This window comes from Garra rufa, chromosome 2 (genome assembly GCF_049309525.1).
Source record: "Garra rufa chromosome 2, GarRuf1.0, whole genome shotgun sequence".
NCBI lineage: Eukaryota > Metazoa > Chordata > Actinopteri > Cypriniformes > Cyprinidae > Garra > Garra rufa.
In genome coordinates, this window is record NC_133362.1 from 10,076,744 (window position 1) to 10,096,337 (window position 19,594).

General features: G+C 36.2%; 1 protein-coding gene across 1 annotated transcript; it reads left to right on the forward strand.

Moving 5' to 3' along the window:
* Positions 1–162: 162 nt before the first annotated feature.
* On the forward strand, positions 163–17,290 carry fhip2a (FHF complex subunit HOOK interacting protein 2). The gene is made up of 17 exons (XM_073834853.1): positions 163–449; positions 2,381–2,459; positions 2,535–2,704; positions 4,943–5,047; positions 5,149–5,271; positions 5,377–5,622; positions 5,716–5,912; positions 6,288–6,402; positions 6,591–6,667; positions 6,794–6,986; positions 8,787–8,959; positions 9,818–9,961; positions 10,074–10,164; positions 11,304–11,447; positions 11,592–11,732; positions 14,306–14,409; positions 14,627–17,290. The coding sequence occupies exons 1-17, from the start codon at positions 405–407 to the stop codon at positions 14,736–14,738; spliced, it is 2,259 nt and encodes a 752-aa protein (XP_073690954.1). The 5' UTR covers positions 163–404; the 3' UTR covers positions 14,739–17,290.
* Positions 17,291–19,594: the final 2,304 nt, after the last annotated feature.

The following is a 19,594-nucleotide window of genomic DNA, read 5'->3' on the forward strand; positions in this document are numbered from 1 at the left end:
GAATATCGGCTGATTTTTATTATTATCATTATTATTATTATTATTATTATTATTATTATTATTATTATTATTATTATTATTATTATTATTTTATATTTTAGTTTGCCGGGGTCTGTTGTGCTTTGGCAGATATGATCAGTGATCTCAGTGTTTGTTCGAGCGCAATGAAAGTGCCACCGTGGCCTTAAAAAGACAAACCCGCATTATTCTTTCAGTGTTGCAGTACGTGTTTTCTTAATCTGCGTTAGAGTGTGTGTTGAAATGTAAATACACACTAGCACGCTATCAGTATACATGTATTCAAGTGTGTTTTAGCGTAAGTGTTCAATCTGGATAACCGCAGAAGGAGCAGAGGGAAGAGAGAGGAGATCTCCCGAGCAAAACTCCTCCTGTCCAAAAACAACATGTTCTCCAAATTCACCTCCATCCTACAGCACGCTGTCGAGGCGGTGAGAGCTTTTAAAACTACATCTGACCGTATTTAAATGACTGTTTGACTAGGAAATGAGAAATGGGAAAGTCGGCTAACGTTAGTGTTGATGTAAAGGCCTGTTAGCATCATGAGCTAACAGCTTATGTAATAAATAACAGATGACAGACAAAACACCTAAAGCGGTTTTAACTGTCTCCTCAAGTGTGTTTAATGGTGTGTCCGCTCGGTTGTCGTTTATTTTGTTTTTATGATTGGTCGGGATATATTAAGCCTTTGTTTGCTGTGTAACGTTATTTTAGCAACTGTGCTAAATCGTGCGTAATTCTCAGATGGTTTTGGCTAAATGTCTTCATATACGCGAACCTTTTGAGTTTATAATAATTTTGAAGTGATATTTCTCACATTTTATAAGATATATTAGCTATATAATGTGAAATGTACATTAAATGTATCTGCGTTAGCCAGTTAGCATGCTAGCAGCTCAATTGCAGGATGTAAACAAAACAGCTGTTACTATGACACGCGTACAAATGTACGATTATCTTTGCATTACATAACGAGATAACATCTAATGCACATATTCACATATATCACGTATATTTATGGTTGTATTCCCTGGCAAAAGAAAAAATATTGTATTAATACAGACAGTGTCACAAAAAGCGTTTTACACACGTTTACACAATGTCATTACATTAAATGATACAATGTCAGGGAAATTAAACATTAGTTTTAGGATATATTGTTCAAGTACTCTTTTTAATCAAAATTTTTATCAAAAAGAAGATTGTTAGGTTTAAAACAATAGAACCACTGTTCAAAATTAAGATAAAAAGTATTGTGACAATTTATTGATAGACATTTTAATAAATTATGTTTATAATTTATAGGAAACCTGAACTGAGGCAAAATACAGCTACTAAATTCACCAAAACACAGTTAAATATAACTGACAACAAGCTGTAAAAAGCTTAATATGAGAAAAGCAGTATTTGTTTGCAGAGGACACTTAATTTTGTTCATTTGTTTTTTTTTATTCATTTATTTATACAATAACAGTACTGTGATCTTCAGATATGCACTTCTGGTCAAACGTTTTTGAGCTGTAAGATTTTTAATGTTTTTTAAAGAAGTCTCTTCTGCTGACCAAACCTGCATTTATTTGATCCAAAATACAGCAAAAACAGTAAAATTTTGAAATATTTTTACTGTTTAAAATAACTGCTTTTTATTTGAATATATTTTAAATTTTAATTTATTTCTGTGATTTTCAAGCTGAATTTTTAGCATCATTACTCCAGTCACATGATCTTTCAGAAATCATTCTAATATTCTGATTTGTTGCTCAAAAATATGTTAAATTTTTTTTTTTTTTCAGGTTTCTTTGATAAATAGAAAGTTTAGAAGAGCAGAATTTAACCGAAATAGAAATCTTTGTAGCATTTTAAATGTATTTATAATCTTTTGATCAATAATAAAAATTTAATGACTTCAAACTTTTAAATGATATAGTCTATAATGTTACAAAATCTTTTTATTTCAGATAAATGCTAATCTTTGGATCTTTCTATTCATCAATGAATCCTGAAGAAAAAGTACTCTGATTTAAATATTGATTATGATAATAATAATAAATGTTTCTAGAGCAGCAAATCAGCATATTAGAATGATATGACACTGAAGACTGGAGTAATGATGCTGAAAATTTAGCTTTGATCACCAGAAAAAAAAATACATTTTAAAATGTATTCAAATAGAAAGCAGTTATTTTAAATAGTAGAAATATTTTACATAATTACTGCTTTTGCTGTATTTTGGATCAAATAAATGCAGGCTTGGAGAACAGAAGAGAATTCTTTAAAAAAAACATTTAAAAACTTACTGTTCAAAAATTTTTGACATATAGAAAGCATCAAATTTTTATGATTGCTTTGCTTTGTTATTCAGCTTGCGCCGTCACTGCCATTGCAAGAGGACTTTGTCTATCATTGGAAGGCCATCACACATTATTACATAGAAACCTCAGGTAAGAGACAGTGATAGTCAGTCTCACTTATGGTAATAAAGCACAATATGTCACCATCTGTTCATGTTTTTGTAGATGACAAAGCCCCAGTGACAGACACCAACATTCCCTCCCATCTGGAGCAGATGCTGGATATTCTGACCCAGGAGGAGAGGGAGAGAGAGTCAGGAGAGACGGGACCCTGCATGGAGTATCTTCTCCACCACAAGATCCTGGAGACGCTCTACACCCTGGGCAAAGCAGATGTGAGTGTTTTACTGCTTTTCATCAATTGCAGACTTGTAAATATTAGAAATGTCATCTGTTTGTTTTTTTGTTTAGAACAGGGGTCACCAAACTTGATCCTGGAGGGCCGGTGTCCTGCAGAATTTAGCTCCAGCTTGCCTCAACACACCTGCCTGGAAGTTTTAAGGTGTGTTTGATTAAGGTTGGAGCTAAGCTCTGTAGGACACCGGCCCTCTAGGACTGAGTGTGGTGACCCCGGTTCAGAAGATGGCTCTGATCCAAAACATTCTTATCTAGTATCGTAACTGAAATTAAATTATAAATCAATACATGATAAATTCGAAGCTCTTGCACACTATATTATTTCAAATATAGTTTTCCATTAGCATTATCATGCCTAACTTTTGGAACAGCCTTTGTGTCACTTAGGTTCCTGTAATACTTTAAATTGCTACCTACGTGGGCAGCTCTCTAGGTTTTGTAAGAAAGCAAAGGGACACTGAATTGTATTGCCAGTAGAGACATACTCATGTACTGTGAGTCATGTTTAGGAAGAGAGACTGTCAGTTGCTTTGAGTCATTAGGAAAATAGCTGCTGGCTGTGTAAAACAGAATGTGCAGCGTCCTGATCCGATTTAAAGAATCTTCACTGGATGTTATTGCTAATAAGAGGATTTATATTAAAATATTAGGTGGATTCATCTTTTTGTGCAACTGTAATATTGTAGCTCATCATTTATTTTAGTAATATAAAGAGAAATCAATGCAGTTCTATGGTATGTGTTAAATTAACTGTTGATTAGCCCTTTTGTTTTAACCTAAAATGTGACCTTTGACCACAAAACCAGTCACAAGGGTCCATTTTTTTTAAACTGAGACCTATACATTAAAAAATAAGCCTGCCATTGATGTATGGTTTGTTAGGACAATATTTGGCTGAGATACAACTATTTGAAACTAATTTTTGATCTTTGTAGCTAAAAAGGAAAGGAAAGGAAAGGAAAGGAGGTGAAGTGACCCATACTAGGAATTTGTGCTTTGCATTTAACCCATCCAAGTGCACACACACAGTAGTGAACACACACCCGGAGCAGTGGGCAGCCATTGCTGCGGCGCCCGGGCAGAGATGTATAGTAACGAAGTAGAACTACTTCACTACTGTACTTAAGTACTAAAAGGCATTATCTGTACTCTACTGGAGTATTGTTTTTTTCTCCTACTTCCACTTTTACTTCAGTACATATTTTCGATGAGTTTAATACTTTTACTCCGATAGTTTTTTTATGTGCTGTATCGTTACTCGTTACAATTATAAAAATGTTATGAACCATTCCAAACCCACATTATCACTGCCAGAGCAGTAGATGGCTCTGTCACAGATTTGAATAAGCTGGCTCATCATTGAGCGAATCAGACGATCAAAGAAGACAGCGCTGCCTGCTTGCATTGAGCTTTTTTGCAGCATGTTGGGGTTCCGGTACACCAGCCATGTCAATTTCATGAATGAAAATTTGCTTATCAGTGCATATCTTAATGCGCGCCTACGGTATATCTAAAAAAAACAAAAAAAACAAGATGCTGCAGCCAATGAGCAGCCGGCGGGGGCTGGTTGCCAGGCTGCAGGATGACTCAACCTCGCTCCACGGACAGTTTTTTATGTTTTATCAGACAATAATTATTTAAGATTTTGCTTCAGTATAATTTTCGGGACAATTAGAGCGGGATTCGGGATTCGGGACAGCAGCTTAGATTTCGGGACTGTCCCGAATTTTTCGGGACGTCTGGTCACCCTAACATAACACAATACTTTTACTTTTACTTTCAGTATTTGAGTAGTAAATTTTAAAATAAACTACTTGCAATACTTAAGTACAAAATTTTTTGAATACTTTAGTACTTCCACTTAAGTACAGTGCTTAAAGAGCACTTCAACTTCTACTCAAGTAACTTTTTTGATAGACCACTTGTACTTTTACTCAAGTCTGGGTCTCTAGTACTTTATACATCTCTGCGCCCGGGGAGCAGTTGGGGGAACGGTCCCTTGCTCAAGGGATTGAGGGTGGAGAGAGTGCTGGTTATTCACCTTCCCCACCGACAATCCCTGCCGGACCTGAGACTCGAACCCGCAACCTTTGGGTTACAAGTCCGACTCTCTAACCATTAGGCCACGGCTGCCCCATAAAGCTCAAAGTACCAGTAAAGCAAGAATTAAAAAAATTGTTTCTGTCTTTTTTTTCCCCCTGTTTGCTCCTCCTTAGTGCCCTCCGGGAATGAAACAGCAGGTTCTGAGTTTCTACACCAAGCTGTTGGGTCGAATTCGCCAGCCACTCCTGCCTCACATCAATGTGCACAGACCTGTACAGGTGATCAGAATTACAGTTTTAAACTCTCTTCGCACTTCAAATTGCGAATCCCTTGAATATTTAATTGACCATGCATGATGTATCTGATGGTGTTTTCTCAGAAACTGGTCCGCCTGTGCGGCGAGGTTCTGGCTGCTCCTACAGAGAATGAAGAGATCCAGTTTCTGTGTACCGTCTGTGCTAAACTTAAGCAGGACCCTTACCTCGTCAACTTCTTCCTGGAAGTGAGTGATTGAGAAATATGGAAGATATATCTGCTTGTGTAGGCAGCATATATTATGGCACAGTGGCTGTATCTTCCATTGGCATGTCTTCATGTGTTTCTGCAGAATAAGAATAAAAAGTTGGATACTGCTAAAGATGGTGGAGCTGATTTGGTGAAAGAGGATCCATCTTCTCCAGATACGGGACAGAATCAAAACCAAAATCCCAGTCTGGTTACATCTGCACTGAAAGAAGCAACTAGTCAAGCCACCAGCCCAAGAGAAGCTAGTCCGTCCTCTGTCCACACTACACTGCCAAACAACGACAACTACAACCTAGTCAGCTCCCTTCTTAACCTCACTAAGAGTCCAGTAAGTGCAGCTCTCCATCTCTGACACAAGACAAACCATCCTTATGAATAAATTTGATAATATGTGTGTTAACTAATCTGGTCTCTTTCTCAGGATGGCCGTATTGTGGTAAAGGCATGTGAGGGTCTGATGCTGATAGTCAGTTTGCCTGAGCCAGCTGCAGCCAAATGCCTCACAGAAAACACAGAGCTCAGTCAGCTTCTCACAGACCGGCTAGCACAGTTCTACCGGGCCCTTCCTCAGTCCATGGACCCTCTTGACATCGAAACTGTGGAGTCTGTAAACTGGGGGTACATGGCATATAATTTAGTACCTATATTATATTGCTTACACTTGAGTTTTAAGAGCAATACTAAAAATGATTTTCTTTTTAAATGTGTTTATAAATATATAATAACTGTTTATTATATATTTTTTATTATATTAGCTATTCTTGCCTGTTAGATGCAAGAAGTAAAATATTTATAATATTTGAACTAAAATGTTTTATGCATAAACTCTGAAATAGCTGTCCTGTCGCTTAGAACATTTGGATCATTGCAACATTTTTGATGATGATCATTCATTGTTATTGGCAGCAAACTTATCGCAAATATATAACGATTTTCAGTATATTACCCAGAGACACATGTAACTGTTTTGAATGAGTCTATGTGTATTTGTAGGTTGGATGTGTATACTCTAAAGGAAGATGCTGCTACTTTTGCGGGCAAACGTGCACTTATTTCTTTCCTCTCGTGGCTGGACTATTGTGATCAGCTCATCAAAGAGGCACAGAAGGTAAAAAAAAAAATCGGAGAAGATAAGTAAATATTGAGTCATGCTCAGTATAAATCCGTCTACAAATGGCAGGAACATAGTCAGTCATATTTCTAAATCAGATGGGTTTCATTAAAGGAGGCAGAAAATTCACATATTGAGGTGTTTGTTGGGTAACATGTTTGTTATTTTTTCCTCTGTAACGTTAGACGGCTGCTGCAGTTCTGGCACGGGCTGTGAGAGAGCGGTTCTTTGTTGCCGTAATGGAGCCTCAGCTCATGCAAACGTAAGTTATGCAAGCTATCTCAGGTTTGTTTGCCAGTCTCACATACTTTGCAATTGAACAGTAAAGGTTTTCGTTCTCACACACACGTTCTCTTTTACATTCTTTTTCATTTTTGCCTCATTCCAGGTCAGAGGTTGGCATTCTGACTTCAACAGCACTGTTAAACAGGATCATCAGACAGGTGACATCAGAGGCCCTGCTTCAGGAGACCATTTACTTCTTGTTGGGAGAGGAAACGGGGCCAGAGACACTTGCTGGCATTAACCAGCATCCCCTGAGACACAGACTCATAGAACATTGTGACCACTTGTCAGATGAGGTAAACCTGGCTGCCATTACTGCATAAATCAATGCATTTCATCCTCCATCTAGGATCTAGATGAAAGGGCTTGTGACCTCCTACAGTCAGATCAAATATTAAAGGAGTAGATCGCTATAAGGAAAAAAATTTACAGATAATGTACTCACCTCCTTGTCATCCAAGATGTTCATGTCTTTCTTTCTTCAGTCGTAAAGATTTTTTTTTTTTTTGAGGAAAGCATTTCAGGAATTTTCTCCATATAGTGGACTTCTGCAGTTTAAATGCAGCTTCAAAGTGCTCTAAACGATCCCAGCCTAGAAAGAAGGGTTTTATTTAGCAAAACAATGGGTTATTTTCTAAAAAAAAAAAAATATATATATATATATATATATATATATTTATTATATCCTTTTTTTTTTTTTTTTTTTTTACCTCAAATGTTCGTCTTGTCTAGCTCTGCCATGTGCATCTATACTGTGCACTTTGGTTCAATACAGTTAGGGTATGTCGAAAAAACTCTCATCTCATTTTCTCTTCCAACTTCAAAATCATCCTACATCACTGCAAAAGGTAAAACAGAGATGTAGGACGATTTTGAAGTTGGAAGAGAAAATGAGATGGGAGATTTTTGACATAAACTAACTGTCATGAACTGGAATACACAGAGTTCACGCAGAGCGTTTGAGGTTAAAAAGTGTATAAATTGTAAAAATATTTTAGAAAATAGTTTAAACTCACAGGCACCATTAAAGTCCACAATATAAAGAAAATTCCTGAAATGTTTTCCTAAAAAAAACATAATTTCTTTACGACTGAAGAAAGAAAGACATGAACATCTTGGATGACAAGGGGGTGAGTAAATTATCTGTAAATGTTTGTTCTGGAAATGAACTAATCCTTTAACATCTGTCAAATATTAATTTTTATGCAATTTCTATTAAAGTATAATCCAGTATATTGTATATTCAATATAGGCTTGCTCATGTATGTACACTGCGGTGCAAAAGTTTGGGATTAGTAAGATGTTTCATATGCTTATCAAGACTGCATTTATTTGATAAAAAAAACAATAATATTGTGAAGTATTATTTCAATGTAAAATAACTGTTTTCTATGTGAATATATTTTAAAATGTAATTAGTTCTTGTGATGCAAAGCTGAATCTTCAGCATCATTTCTCCAGTCTTCAGTGTCACATGATCCGTCAGAAATCATTCTAATATGCTGATTTAATATCAATGTTGAAAACATTTGTGCTGCTTAATATTTAGCTGGAATATGTGGTACTTTTTTTTTCAGGATTCTTTAATAAATAGAAAGTTTAAAAGAACAGCATTTATTTAAAATAGAAATATTTTGTAACAATATACACTACCATTTAAGAGTTTGTGGTCAGTAAATGTTTATTCTTTCGTTATTAATACTTTTATTCACCAAAGATGTTAAATTGATAAAAAGTGATAGCAAATGCTTACTTTGTTCGAAAATATTTCTATTTTGAATAAATGCTTTTCTTTTTAACTTTTCTTTTTATTCATCAAAGAATCCTGAAAAAACAATCACAAGTTAAAAAAAATACTAAGCAGCACAAGAGTTTCCAACATTGATAATAAAAGTAATGAATTATTAGAATGATTTCTTAAGGATCATGTGACACTGAAGACTGGAGTATGGTAAAAAAATGTCTAAACATTTATAGATATAAATCTCTGTTAAATAAGCACATATTGTCATTGAATGATTTACTCATTATAGATCTTTTGCAGCAGTTTTAATGTTTTTATATTCATGAACTTCTGGTTCTGTGTCTGGTTCTAGATAAGCATCATGACTCTACGGCTGTTTGAGCATCTGCTGCAGAAACCATGTCAGCATATACTGCAGAACCTGGTGCTGCGCTGCTTGGAAGAACGCAACTACGCAGAAAACAAACAGCCAGAGGAAAGAGAGGAGCGTGAACACATGGAGAACGGCCAACCACATGACGCCGTGTAAGAGCTGCTGTCTCCACTGCTGCTAAACTTCCAGATCATTCTGATAAATGCGTCTGCATGGTTCTAGAGCATGCAATTTCTGAATGAATAAAACTTAATTGCAAGTCAACCAAAGTGATACTTTTGAAATGTGTTTTGGTTGGAAGTTGTATAATGAAACGGTTTGTAAAGGGATTAAGTGGTATTAAGTAACTAAAGATGAAGTGTGTAACTTTTTTTTTTATGTGCAATGACTTTTAAGTTAGAATATAAACCATTTGCATGGTGACTTCCCCTGAAAAGCACTCTGTGACATTGTCTGTTTAAACATGCATTGTAACATACCAACATTATCCTGTCCAACGCACTGAATTTAACATGTTTGCTGATCAATGCTAAATGGGGAGAGTGTTGGGGAAAACCTGTTTGACAACAGTCAAATTACACACTTCTCCTTTAAATGAATGCCTAATACAACAGCATTCCATGCCTTTGAGAAATGAACAAACAAACAATCGTAGTGTTGAATTACAAGCTGGAGAGGTTTGCTGGTAACAGCATTTAAAAGATGAGGTTCAAGAAGTAGTTGCACTTATGAGTAATAATAATCTGAATAAACAATTCTTCCAAATAATATAGATCACATGTCAAAATGGGTCTGATATATCAAACATATGCCAGATATGAATCCATATACCTTCATTATAATATATTTTCAAAACTAAATTATGGTGGTAGTATAATTTTACTGTAGTCTTGCTTTATACCAGAGTTTTACATAGTTATCTTCAGAGATCAAAGCAGCTACATCTGTGAGATCTGAAAGGTGGAATGCATGTAATCATCTAATTATATTGCTTTGTGTTGTTTCCCCAGAGATCTGGAAGAGGACCCGTTGTTCTCAGATCTTTCCCCTGATAACAGACTCTCCAGCCCTGACTGGTTAAGCTGCTCTCCACCACCAAGCACAGAACACACAAAGGCTGATGGGAAGACAGAGGTTCACAAAATAGTTAACAGGTACCACATCTGATCAGCTGTGATGTGCCAGATTTATCATTTTGTGATAAGATAATAGCTTTCCAGATAATACTTTAGTAAATAGTTTTTAATAATGTTGCTTTCCCTGTAGTTTCCTGTGTTTGGTGCCTGATGAGGCAAAATCATCCTATCAGGTTGAGGGCACAGGCTATGACACCTACTTGAGAGATGCTCACAGACAGGTGAGAAATAAAACAATAAGAACAGAATATAGTGAATATTCAATATATTACATGGCTTTAGTTCACCAGTGATTTACAAATGTTAGCTCTTGTACAATGTGATAATTATATAAATACAGTGATGGCCAAAGTTATTAGAACACTAGTTTTTCACCAGCTAAAAATGGGTTTAAGTCAGTTATTTCTATCTTTTGCTGTTGTGTGTCAGTAGGAAATATCAGTTTACATTTCCAAACATTAATGTTGCCATTAATTGTAATAATCCCGATTTTTGTTTGCACAAGTCTGACAACAGCCAGTGCTCCACACAGAGATCTCATCTCATCATCATCCAGTCTGTCTGAAGAAACAGAACAAACTGAGACAGACTGTGGCAATGTCTCCAAGATGCTTTAAGAAACCTACCTGCAAAGCTACAGTACTGTTAAAAGTTTTGGGCACTTGGGTGTGTGTAAAAATGCTGTAAATTGAGCATGCTGTCAAAAAACTCATTCTAAATACATTTTTGTGCATAGTTTTGCAGGTAGCTTTGTAAGTAGATCTCTTGAAGCATATTGGAGATGTTGCCACAGTTCTTCTGAATTTAGTCTGTCTCAGTTTGTTCTGTTTCTTCATGTCATTCCAGACAGACAGGATGATGATGAGATCAGATCTCTGGCTGTTGTCAGACTCTCTGTGCAAACAAAAATCTCACTGGATTATTACAAGTAATGGCAAAATAAATGTTTGGAAATGTAAACTGATATTTCACTACAGAAAAAAAAACTTGCTGATGAAGATACTACTGTTCTAATAATTTTGGCCACTACTGTAATAATAAGAAAAATTGAATATATTTAAATTCTTACTTCAATTATTGGTTATTTAAAATATATTTAGTTTTATTCATTCATGGGATTAGTACAATATAGATGTCATAGCTAATGGAGATGGAAATTAATTTATCTGTTTAACAACCAGTGGCATAATAATGAAGTAATTATTATAATGTTGCATAAAGCATTGTGAATGTATTGTGATGTTATTTCCTAACCACGTCAGATATTTGCTGTTAATGTTTTTTTATATTCAAGTGAGACATTGCTGTGAGTGCTGTTTTTTAAATGTGGTTGTCATCATATTTGGTTGTATGCTGACAGTTTCGGGACTATTGTGGAGTTTGTCAGAGGTGGGACTGGCGTAGCAGTCCAAAACCCTTTGAGAAGTGTAATCTCGACAGTCCTTTTTTCGAGGGACACTTCCTCAAAGTCTTGTTTGACAGAATGGGACGAATCCTCGATCAGGTTTGTGAGCTTATATATAGCTTCAGAAGAGATGGAATATAGTGCACAAGTTATAAATACAATTTATTTTTGTTTAGGCAATCCTGAAATCAGTGTTGAATGCCCTGCTGATGTCTCTCTTGTTCTCTCTCTATTTCTATCCAGCCGTATGATGTTAACCTACAGGTGACGTCTGTGTTGTCTAAACTGTCTCTGCTGCCTCATGCTCATCTTCATGAATACCTGCTGGACCCATACATTAACCTGGCGCCGGGCTGCAGGTCTCTTTTCTCAGTCATTGTCAGGGTACGTCTGCTGTTCTCCATGCTGAATCACCACTGTAAACACAAGTAGTGCCAATCAAAATGATCCTAGCAGTTTCAAGGTGCAAACCTGCCCTTTATAATAGATGTCTTCCATCCATAGCCTGTTAGACTGTATGCTAATCATACAGTATTATATAATTCCTGTTTATCCTTTGATGGTGACTATATTAGATAGATGTTGAATGGTTTAAATGCTTAGCTGCTTGCTAGCAAGTTAGCCTGTTACATTACAGTACATACAATTTCACTTACCACATAAACAGAGTAGAGAGATGATTGAAGACAATGGCGAATTATTTGCATATCAGGGCTCTAGAGTGCGACCTAATTTCTCAATGGTGCGACCAGCAGTTCAAGGGCAAAAAAAAACCTACTACGTGCGACTATGAAAAAATATTTAGGCGCACCATGTGCGACTGACCTGACCAGCATATTTGTGTTTGCGCTGAGTGGAGCTTCAAAGGTTTCTATGTGTTTTGCACGTGGACTAATGTATCTCAAGTGTAGAGAGAGTGTAAATAAGAGACTGAATGGGCAGTAGCTTTGTTTATTATAATAGAGCTTTGTGAGATTGTGAACTAAGATGAGTGACAGCTTTTAATCATTTTTAAGGGAGTTTGTAAACGAGATATTGATTTATTACAACAGTTAAATAAACAAGAAGGTATTATTAAGTGACTTACATCGTCTGACTATAACACTATTGCCTGATTTTGCTCTATTTCGTCGCCAAAAGTAATCTGAAACAAGTCACAGCTGAGCCGCTGCGCATCTCCACTCAAACACAGCGGTGTTTCGTTTATGAATGAACGTGCGTTTTTAAACGAATCTAGTGAAATGATTCAATTTCCCATTCATAAAGAGTCACTTGATTTATTCTTGAATGAACCATCCATTCGAACGAATCAAATGAATGATATGATTCAGTAATTAAATCAGTGTCTTACCACCACCTGCTGGCAGATCGTTTCAGTTTTTTAAATCATTTAATATTTCTGTGTTCAAAATTGTATATTTTTGTATACGATATAAGTGCAAGAGAAAAGCATGGAAATATATATTTTCCTCCCATCTCATATTTATTTGTCTTACAAACATTTACTGTGTCTGGTATGATAAGAATGGGGCCTGGTGGAAAGCGATCACTGATGCAGTTGCAACGTATATTACAAAATATATGGTGCCCATATATATTGTGGAAAAGCTGGGGTTTCTTTACATGCTAAAAGTAGTAGGGGGGAAAAAATCGATTTTAAATCAATTTTTTTTTTGTGAAAAAAATCTGGGATTTTATTTTTAGGCCATATCGCCCAGCCCTAGTTTGCCCACTGACAAAGAAATTATCAGTCTAGAATTTTTATGGTAGGTTTATTTAAACAGTGAGAGACAGAATAACAACAAAAAATCCAGAAAAACGCATTTCAAAAAAGTTATAAATTGATTCGCATTTTATTGAGTGAAATAACTATTTGATCCCCTATCAATCAGCAAGATTTATGGCTCCCAGGTGTCTTTTATACAGATAACAAGCTGAGATTAGGAGCACTCTATTAAAGTTTTGTTCACAGAATCAATCAATCAGATTCCAAACTCTCCACCATGGCCAAGACCAAAGAGTTGTCCAAGGATGTCAGGGACAAAATTGTAGACCTACACAAGGCTGGAATGGGCTACAAGGCCATTGCCAAGCATCTCCCTGAAGTTTGCCAATGAACAATCAATCTCCAAAATCAATCTCTTTGGCATCAACTTAACTCACCATGTTTGGAGGAGGAGGAACGCTCCCTATGACCCCAAGAGCACCATCCCCACCATCAAACATGGAGATGGAAACATTATGCTTTGGGGTTGTTTTTCTGCTAAGGGGACAGGACAACTGCACTGCATCAAAGGGTTGATGGACGGGGCCATGTACCGTCAGATCTTGGGTGAGAACCTCCTTCTCTCAGCCAGTCCATTGAAAATGGGTCGTGGATGGGTATTCCAGCATGACAATGACCCAAAACATATGGCCAAGGCAAACAAAGCAATGGCTCAGGAAGAAGCACATTAAGGTCCTAGTGGCCTAGCCAGTCTCCAGACTTTAATCGCATAGAAAATCTGTGGAGGGAGCTGAAGGTTCGAGTTGCCAAACGTCAGCCTCAAAAAAACCCTTAATGACTTGGAGAGGATCTGCAAAGATAAGTGGGACAAAATCCCTCCTGAGATGTGTGCAAACCTGGTGGCCAACTGAAAGAATCATCTGACCTCTGTGATTGCTAAGTACTAAGTCATGTTTCGCAAAGGGGTAAAATAATTATTTCACTCATTAAAATGCAAATCAATTTATAACTTTTTTTGAAATGCGTTTTTCTGGATTTTTTTGGATGTTGTTATTCTGTCTGTCATTGTTAAAATAAACCTACCATTAAAATTATAGACTGATAATTTCTTTGTAAGTGGGCAAACATACAAAATCAACATGGGATCAATTTTTTTCCCCTTACTGTGGTTTAATTTGGTCACCTCTTTGGAAACTGTTTAACCCATTGTTTATATGGATGCTTTGATCAGGTGGTTGGCGATCTAATGTTGAGAACTCACCGCATCCCTGATTTTACCCCTAAACTCCTGCTGGTGAGGAAGAGACTTCTGGGACTAGAGCCAGAGGGGATGAGGTAAGGCTTGGACGCATGTATGTGCATTTGCACCAAAATCCAGAACAAAGAATGTATAAAACAGTGTTAATGTTTCTTAAATATTAAATCAGTGTGAATATATTTTGATTCACTATATGGAAATTCAATACATCATACAACCTGCCCCTGAAGAGAGATGTTTCTTTGCTGAGTATCTCTTTTTCTTTGATAAAGAGATTCATCTTTTGTCTTACAGCGTGGATCACGTGACATTGCTCGAGGGGGTCATTGTTCTTGAGGAGTTTTGCAAAGAGCTTGCGGCTATCGCGTTTGTGAAGTTCCATGCATCCGCCTCCACTTCCCCCTGATCCTCTCGCCACTGTGCACAGGACACAAACAGATGAAAAAACAGACGAAAGGAGGCGGATGACACAGGAACGACAAACCCAACCGTACTCATCCCTCAGCGTAGACTGCCTGTGGCAGGACTCGCATTCAAGGATGTTTCATTCGCGTTATCTCTGGGATGTTTCCATAACTCTGACTGAGCGTACTGTTCTAAAGGCAAGAGAGGAGAGTTTCGTAATGAGACGAGTGAATTGTGACTCTCGTGGAACAGCCCATCTGGAGAGGATTTTGTAGCATTGACATGTAAAGAAAGAAAAAAAAAAAGAGTATAAAACTTCATAATTTCATGCCAAAAAATTAGGTTCAAATGTAGAAAAATAATTCAATTCAAGTAATGAAAACACAAGAAGCAAAAAGGAAAAAAAAGCTGAATGTGCTAAATTAAATATTTAATTATTGATTATTGTTTGTCATTTGCAGTATCAAAGATACTGTCGTCTGTTGTTCTCTGTTCATTTGAGAAAAATAGTTCTAATACAAATGTCAATTGCAACGCAGCAGTTAATTTGCAATGAAAAATTACAATAACTCAGGATTCAAAGTCTGTTTTTAAATAATTGGAGAATCAGAAAACAAGCAGTTTTTAAGTGAATCCTCTCTCAACTCATGTTTTTTTTTTTTTTATAAAGTGAACCGAAAGCAATGCGGACTGGATTGATTTGAGATTGGGCACATTTGCACTCAAACCGGTTTCCACTGGTGCATCCCCAGAGAGCTGTTCATCCTTTATGTTCCTGACAGTGTTCCTAAATCATTTTAGTTGTTAAACTTGACGTGTTATGTGTGTGCCTTGGTCTCAGCTAGACAGTAGCTGTGTGCTTCATCCTGTATCATCATCTATTTATTATAAATTTAACAAATGATTAGGAATAGTTCACCTAAAATAACAATGATAATGTATTTGTCCGTGTGTTGTTGTAACTTAAGAGTTTCTATGAAACAACATGCAATAAGGAATATTGATAAACCTAAAAAGTACCATAAAAATGGTTCATACAACTTCTGCGCTTTATGCCAAGTCTTCTGAAGCCATTGCAATAGATTTCTGTGAACTAAAATGGGTTGTTTAAGTCATTAATCAAGATTTTCAGTGAATAACAGTTTAAATTGATCACACTGCACTGAATAGGATTTAGAAATGTAGTGCTCAAGTCATATGGATCACTTTTATGACACTTTTATTGTGTTTTTAAAGCTTGGTAGTAAAAAATCACTGAGTGAATGGAAATTTTAAGGAGTTTTAGGTGAACTATTCTTTGTAAAGCTCAGAAACGATCAGCTAGTTTGGAGTTTAGCTGCTTCCTTACAAGGGATCTGTAACATTTTACATTTGCATTATGTGGCAGTGTGGTATTATACCAGCAATAGTGTTATTCATCAGGCTGCTCGCTTCATCTGCTGCTGTTTTTTGTAAAGAACATGCTGTGCTAAATGCACACTGTGTACATTTGGCAAAGACGGGGCACAGCTTGAAATAGGGTTGGGTTTTCTTTATTTTTGGACGGCTGGCTTCCAGGGCCTTTTCACAATGCCTTGGTTTTACTTAACAATCTTTACAGGGTTCAAATTTGTGTATCTCAACCATTACTTTGCATTTTCCATCCATAATACTAGTGTATATTTAAAGCTGCATCGTCTCGAGATTTGCGTTTATTTTTGAAAAATTGCACACTAGTGTCTATTTATCCATTTACATGTCTGTCCTTTTAATTTTATTTTCTTTAAAAACCAAAGGATGTATGATCATAGGAGCAGCATGACTGCTTCAGAGAGAAAGTAAAAAATATGCATCTTTTTTTTTTCTTTTTAATTCTTGATCATGCACATTTTATACCGAGTTCAGAACTGTGTATATACAAATGTACAGTTATAACAGTAGTGATGTCTGGTGTGAAATGCATGCGAGGTCATATCTGTTATTATGCAGCAGAGGAAAGCATATTCCTTCTCTATCTGACCTTCCTTTTTTTTTTTTGCTTATTTATGGGGATATTTGTAATGCCTTATTTTAAATGCAGTAATTGGTTATAGCCTATAACCTCTGCAGTCTTGTTTTTGAGTTATACACCTGAGAAAAAAAAAATCTTTGTTTTAATGCTGTCCATTTAATTTTTAAAAAAATGTTGTAAAGCATTGGTTAAAATGATTCTGGGCTTTCTGCTGTAAACGTATTTTTGTTTTCTCTGAATATGTAATTCATCTGCTTAGACCCAATCACTGTTCTGCTTGACTGATTTATTCCCGTCACTTGTACAGTTGTAGCTCACTCGTTTGTCAGACGTGTCAGGAGGGATCTTCTGTTGAATTTGAACGCCACTGCCATGGTGTCACAATGTGACGCTTTTTAGAAGAACAAAGTTAACCGATTACAATTTTAGGGATGTAATGTCATGTGATCTCAGTTGCTTAATTCTGTTGGGCCTGTAAATCTCTATAATGAGGTTTGCTGTGTCCTCTGAATTTCTTTCATTCATTTTACTCCGTCCCAATTAAAACATTTGCTTTCTTCTAATTTGTTTTGGAATGATTTTGCTGTGCAGTTTATTTTGACTACATTGGATATGTTTGCAATGTTGCATATTCCTAATATTTATTTTCTACTCTCCCAGTGGAAATCCAACATTTTCTAAACTCCTGTTTGACTCTCTGGGAACTATAGTTTTCTTCTTAAATATGAAGAGGTCCACAAATTAATGAGTTACTCTAATATTTACAAAAACCTTATAGGTGTAATTATAAGTCAAACATTAAAGTGAGTTGCTGCTTTTGTTACTCTCTTCTGATAAAGATGTTATTCACTTTTTTGGCAATGTACCCACACAGATTTTTTTTTTTTTCTTATCTCATTTTGTAAGTGATGTTTCTTTCTGAATCGATCTAAATCAAAAGATTCACAAATCCACTCGGTTCCGTTCTAAATCAAATGATTCGCAAACACGCTCGATTACGATCTTAATCAAACGATTCACCACCCACACTCCTGATCTGAATCAAAAGATTCACAAACCCAGAAAGTCCCTTTTTGAATCATATGATTTGTGGTCCGCTTTCCTAAACTGAATCAAAAGATTTGAGAACCCATTCCGAAGCTCTGATCTAAATGAAATCATTTGCAATACGCGCTCTTACGTTCCAATCTGAATCTAAAGATTTACAAATCTACTCGTTCAAATCTAAATCAAATGATTCGCGAACCCGCTCTGATCCCGATCTCAATCAAAAGATTCCAGAACCCACTCCAAAGCTCTAAAAAAAATGATTCGCAATTAACCCGTGATCCGCACTCCTGATCTGAATCAAAAGATCTGAGAACCCGTTCCAAAGTTCCTATCTAAATCAAATGATTTGCAATTAACCCGTGCTCCTAATCTGAATCAAGTTACAAGAACCTGCTCCAAAGCTCTTATCTACGTCATATGATTTGTAATACACTCTCCTAAGTTCCAATCTGAATCAAAAGATTCGCAAAATTCGCTACGTTCCGATCTAAATCAAAATATTCACGAATCCATTCAGTTCCGATCAAAATCAAATGATTTGAAATTAATCTGTGCTCTTGAACCCGCTACGATCTGATTTAAATGATTTGCAATCTGCTGTCCTAAACTGAATCAAAAGATTTGAGAACCCATTCCAAAGCTCTGATCTAAATCAAATGATTTGCAATACATGCTCTTAAGTTCCAATCTAAATCAAAAGATTCGCAAATCTGCTCAGTTCCAATCTAAATCAAAAGATTCGCAAATCTGCTCAGTTCCAATCTAAATCAAAAGATTCGCAAATCTGCTCAGTTTCAATCTAAATCAAAAGATTCACAAATCCACTCCACTCTGATCTAAATCAAATGATTTGTGAACCCGCTCCAAATCTCCGGTCTAAATCAAATGATTCGAAATTAACCCATGCTCCTGATCTGAATCAAAAGATTTGAGAACCCACTCCAAAGCTCTGATCTACATCATATGATTCATAATATGCACTCCTAAGTTCCAATCTGAATCAAAAGATTCACGAATCCACTCTATTCTGATCTAAATCAAAAGATTCACATACTCACAAAGTCCCTTTCTGAATCAAATGATTCACAATCTGCTGTCCTAAACTGAATCAAAAGATTTGAGAACCCATTCCAAAGCTCTGATCTAAATTAAATCATTTGCAATACGCGATCTTACGTTCCAATCTGAATCTAAAGATTTGCGAATCCACTCAGTTACGATCTACATCAAAAGATTTACAAATCTACTCGTTCAAATCTAAATCAAATGATTCGCGAACCCGCTCTGATACCGATCTCAATCAAAAGATTCCAGAACCCACTCCAAAGCTCTAAATAAAATGATTCGCAATTAACCCGTGATCCGCGCTCCTGATCTGAATCAAAAGATCTGAGAACCCGTTCCAAAGTTCCTATCTAAATCAAATGATTTGCACTTAACCCGTGCTCCTGATCTGAATCAAGTTACAAGAACCTGCTCCAAAGCTCTGATCTACATCATATGATTTGTAATACACTCTCCTAAGTTCCAATCTGAATCAAAAGATTCGCAAAATTCGCTACGTTCCGATCTAAATCAAAATATTCACGAATCCATTCAGTTCCGATCAAAATCAAATGATTTGAAATTAATCTGTGCTCCTGAACCCGCTACGATCTGATTTAAATGATTTGCAATCTGCTGTCCTAAACTGAATCAAAAGATTTGAGAACCCATTCCAAAGCTCTGATCTAAATCAAATGATTTGCAATACATGCTCTTAAGTTCCAAACTAAATCAAAAGATTCGCAAATCTGCTCAGTTCCAATCTAAATCAA